A 3,956-nucleotide genomic window follows, 5' to 3' on the forward strand; every position below is an offset into this window, starting at 1 on the left:
GGTGGGTGCCACCGCGGCACTGGCCTCGCTCCCTATCTCATCCTTGCCTCACTCTCCTCCCTAGCCATCCCTACCATCACTGTAGCGGCTGCTGCCCACCTCTCCATCGCAACCTACATCACCATCTCCACACCCCGACTTCAACGCCGCCGTGGGGGTCCTCTTCACGCGCCACGTGGTCGAGGGACACCATAGACTTCTAGTCTAATGCGCACGACGAGCGACAAATCGGTCGAGTGCAAAAAATATATTGCATGATAAATAAAGACTAGAAGTAAATACAAAAACAAAATACTAGTACTAAAAAATATATAGCTCATGTATATTAACCAAAATGTATGACTCGGAAAAGATAAAATAATTGTTACCGAGCTTCTGAAGATACTCCTATGGACTAAGGCCTATCCCTGACTCGACATCATCCCCTGAGTGAACTTCTCGTGCTCTTCTACGGACTACAGTTAGCTATTTACGCTGAGTTCTTTCCTCCACTTTTCCAACTCACATCTCCTGTTTTCCGCGCGCACGCTTTTTAAACTGCTAAACGGTGCGTTTTTTGCAAAAAATTTATATACGAATGTTGCTTTTAAAAAATCAAATTAATCTATTTTTGAAATTTTTTTGCTAATACTTAATTAATAACGCGCTAATGGATCGCTCCGGTTTTCGTGTGGAGGAGATGGGTTCCCAACCTGAAGGAGCGAACACAGCCTTAGGATACTCTAGTGACTAAAAATAACAAAATGGAGCTGCTATGGTGGGTGTGAAATGTGGTGGTGTGTGAATTGAGTTGGGGGGCTATAACCCTCCCATGATCGATGTTATCCCCCTCCCCTATGCAATGTGGCACTGTCTAGTCTCTGCGATGTCTGAGATTTCTACTAGGAGGTGATTTTGTCCCTCGCATTTCTTTATGAAGTGATCGGTCGATAGGTGGGTACATCCTACGCCAAGCCGATCGGCTTGTCAGAGTGTACTTGGTGGTTAGTTGGGCTTCTTGCTAGGTCAATTCGCCTTTAGGCTAAGTCGGTGATGCTGACTAGCCTGGTGCCCCGCAGCGGTCAGGCTAGGTGGCCAACTGGATTGACCAGAATGGTTGGCCACCCAAGCTTAGCCTCACGTGGCTTCAATTAGCTTGGTGGCCGGCCGGTCACTTCTTGAGTAACTAGCTAGGTCCTCTTGCCTAGTCGATCGGTACCAAATGTGTTCAAAAGTTTTGGATTTTACTTTATTTTATTGATACCTACAAAATAGCTAAGACACGACATAAACTAGTGGAAATATATTGATCCTGTTTAGATGGGATTAAAACTTTTTTTAGTCCCTATCACATCGGATGTTTGGACACTAATTATAAATATTAAACGTAAACTATTAATAAAACCCATTCTATAACCCTGGACTAATTCGCGAGACAAATCTATTGAGCCTAATTAATCCATGATTAGCCTATGTGATGCTACAGTAAACATGCGCTAATTATGGATTAATTAGTCTTAAAAATTTGTCACGCGAATTAGCTCTCATTAATATAATGAGTTTTATAAGTAGGCTATGTTTAATACTCCAAATTCATCCGATATGACAGGGACTAAAGTTCAGTCTCTGGATCCAAACACCCCCTTAGTCTAATTCAAATCGATGCAGTGAAGGTTATTTTACCCATTTTTTTTGGTTGAAAGACGGTGGTCGAAATGGGGTTATAAAAAAAACAAATTGACTTGAAAGAAACTAATCATTTCTTCCGACGGCCCAACCTTTTTCCTCCTTTTTCTTGAAACAAACTACGGTACTCAACGAGGAAGCTACTAGGGCAACCAAGTGGGCCTGACGCCCTGAGTCCCTGACCAGTCTCCCTTAGCCATCGCCCGCCGCTATATAAAAGGACCCCCGTGTCGTGTGTGAGTGTGTCCTTCTGCGCGAGTGTCTTTAGCCTTCGGACCAACTTAATCTGGCGGCGGCGCAGGGTACTTCGGGCAACCTCACCATGGCGGCGGAGATCCCGAGGCTAGCCCTGGGTGGAGGAGGAGGGGGAGCGGGAGGAGAGCGGCTACCGGCGGCCGGGGAGGATTCGGCGGCGGCGGCCACCAACGCGGGGAAGCGCCCGGTGGTCGGGCTCGGGTTCGGGTCCTCCTTGGCGGCCATGGCGGCGGCGGCGGCGGCGGCGGGGATCCAGCCCGACGCGTTCGCCCTAGGTGGCCCGGCGGAGTACCCCGCCGGCGACGGGGAGCGGGACGTTCTGATGGTGAGTTTCCTGCGTTCCATCGCGGCGTTCCTGGCCGACGGGACGTGCCAGATGCAGGTCAACGACGGGCTGAGCTGCGTCGTCGACCTCGCCGGCGGGGACGCCGACGGCGGCGGCGTCGGCGAGGGGAGGTCGGCGCAGCGGCTGGCGTCCGCGTTCGCCGAGGCGCTCGCGCTGCGCTTCATCCTGCCGTGCGACGGGGTGTGCCGCTCGCTCCACCTCACGCGGGCCCCGCCGCCGCCGGCCGTCTCCGCCGCGCGCCAGGGGTTCCGCGCGATGTGCCCGTTCGTCCGCCTCGCCGCCGCCGCGGCCAACCTGTCCATCGCCGAGGTGATGGAGGCCGAGCGGGCGGTCGTCCACGTCGTCGACCTCGGCGGCGGCGTCGACGCCAACCAGTGGGTGGAGCTCGTCCGCCTCGTCGCCGCGCGCCCCGGCGGCCCGCCGGGCCTGCTCCGCCTGACCGTCGTCAACGAGTCGGAGGACTTCCTCTCCGCCGCCGCCGCGTACGTCGCCGCGGAGGCCCAGCGCCTCGACCTCAGCCTCCAGTTCCATCCGGTGCTATCCAGCATCGAGGAGCTCTCCGCCACCGCCACCGGATCAATCGGATCCCGCCTCGTCGTCATCCCCGGCCAGCCCCTCGCCGTCGTCGCCAACCTCCAGATCCACCGCCTCCTCGCATTCCCCGACTACGTGGACGGCGTTGCGAGCAGGAGGCCGGCGGCGGAGCAATCCGGATCCAGCCAGCATACGATGACGACGGCGACGAAGACGAAGGCGGACGCGCTCCTCCGCGCCATCCGCGACCTGAACCCGAAGCTGGTGGTCCTGACGGAGAACGAGGCCGACCACAACGTCGCGGAGCTCGGGGCGCGCGTCTGGAACGCGCTCAACTACTACGCGGCGCTGTTCGACGCCCTGGAGGCGAGCTCCACCCCGCCGGCGGCCGTGCCGCCGCACGAACGCGCGTGCGTCGAGCGGTGGGTGCTCGGCGAGGAGATCAAGGACATCGTCGTCCGTGAGGGCACGGGGCGGCGGGAGAGGCACGAGACGCTGGGGCGCTGGGCGGAGCGGATGGTCGCCGCCGGCTTCTCCCCCGTGACGGCGGCCAGGGCGCTGGCGAGCACGGAGACGCTCGCGCAGCAGATGGTGGCGGCGGGCGGGGGCGGCGCCGTCGCCGGGGTGCTCAGGGCGGCGCACGGCGGCGGGTGCTTCCCCGTGATCTGCTGGTGCGACGTGCCCGTCTTCTCGGTCTCGACGTGGACCGCGAGGAGGGTCCTTGTGCCGGCGCCACCGCTGTGGCCACCGGCGGCGGCTGGTGGTGCTGGTCCATCGGGCTCAGGCTACGGCGGCGACGGCCCATCGACGGCGAGCTCGTCGGCGGCAATGTGGTGGGTCGGATGAGAGGTGAAATCATCTGACGAAAGGATTAATTGATCCATATAACTATTGCGTGAAGGAAGGAGATGATCGGCATCATCAAATATGTTGCGCGATTTAAAACTTTCATTTTGGACTATTTAGCAGTGATTTATCGTTCATGTTGATCAAATATGTTAGTTTGGTGTTTTCAGGGCGAATCTTTTCTTAGGTAATTGGTTTTGCATTTGTATTCTCTATCAAAGTATCAATGAAATGAGTCAGACCTTCTGCGCAAGTTTTTTTTATAAACAAAATATTATTATGTGGGCTGGTACTCTGGTTTATATCTTAT

The 3,956-nt window shown here is 55.9% G+C and overlaps 1 protein-coding gene across 1 annotated transcript; it reads left to right on the plus strand.

Annotated features, from left to right (window-relative positions):
• Positions 1–1,987: 1,987 nt before the first annotated feature.
• Positions 1,988–3,646, plus strand: LOC127774211 (GRAS family protein TF80-like). Its single transcript, XM_052300475.1, has 2 exons — positions 1,988–2,302; positions 2,411–3,646. The coding sequence occupies exons 1-2, from the start codon at positions 1,988–1,990 to the stop codon at positions 3,644–3,646; spliced, it is 1,551 nt and encodes a 516-aa protein (XP_052156435.1).
• The last annotated feature ends 310 nt before the right edge of the window (positions 3,647–3,956 follow it).

The sequence above is a fragment of the Oryza glaberrima genome, chromosome 5 (genome assembly GCF_000147395.1).
Source record: "Oryza glaberrima chromosome 5, OglaRS2, whole genome shotgun sequence".
Lineage (NCBI taxonomy): Eukaryota > Viridiplantae > Streptophyta > Magnoliopsida > Poales > Poaceae > Oryza > Oryza glaberrima.

Excerpts from the sequence above, each read along its gene's own strand:
- LOC127774211 (XM_052300475.1), top strand. The coding sequence starts at position 1,988 with ATGGCGGCGGAGATCCCGAGGCTAGCCCTGGGTGGAGGAGGAGGGGGA. Across the intron at positions 2,303-2,410 it reads ACGGGACGTGCCAGATGCAG|GCGCTCGCGCTGCGCTTCAT; the intron begins GTCAACGACGGG and ends GCGTTCGCCGAG.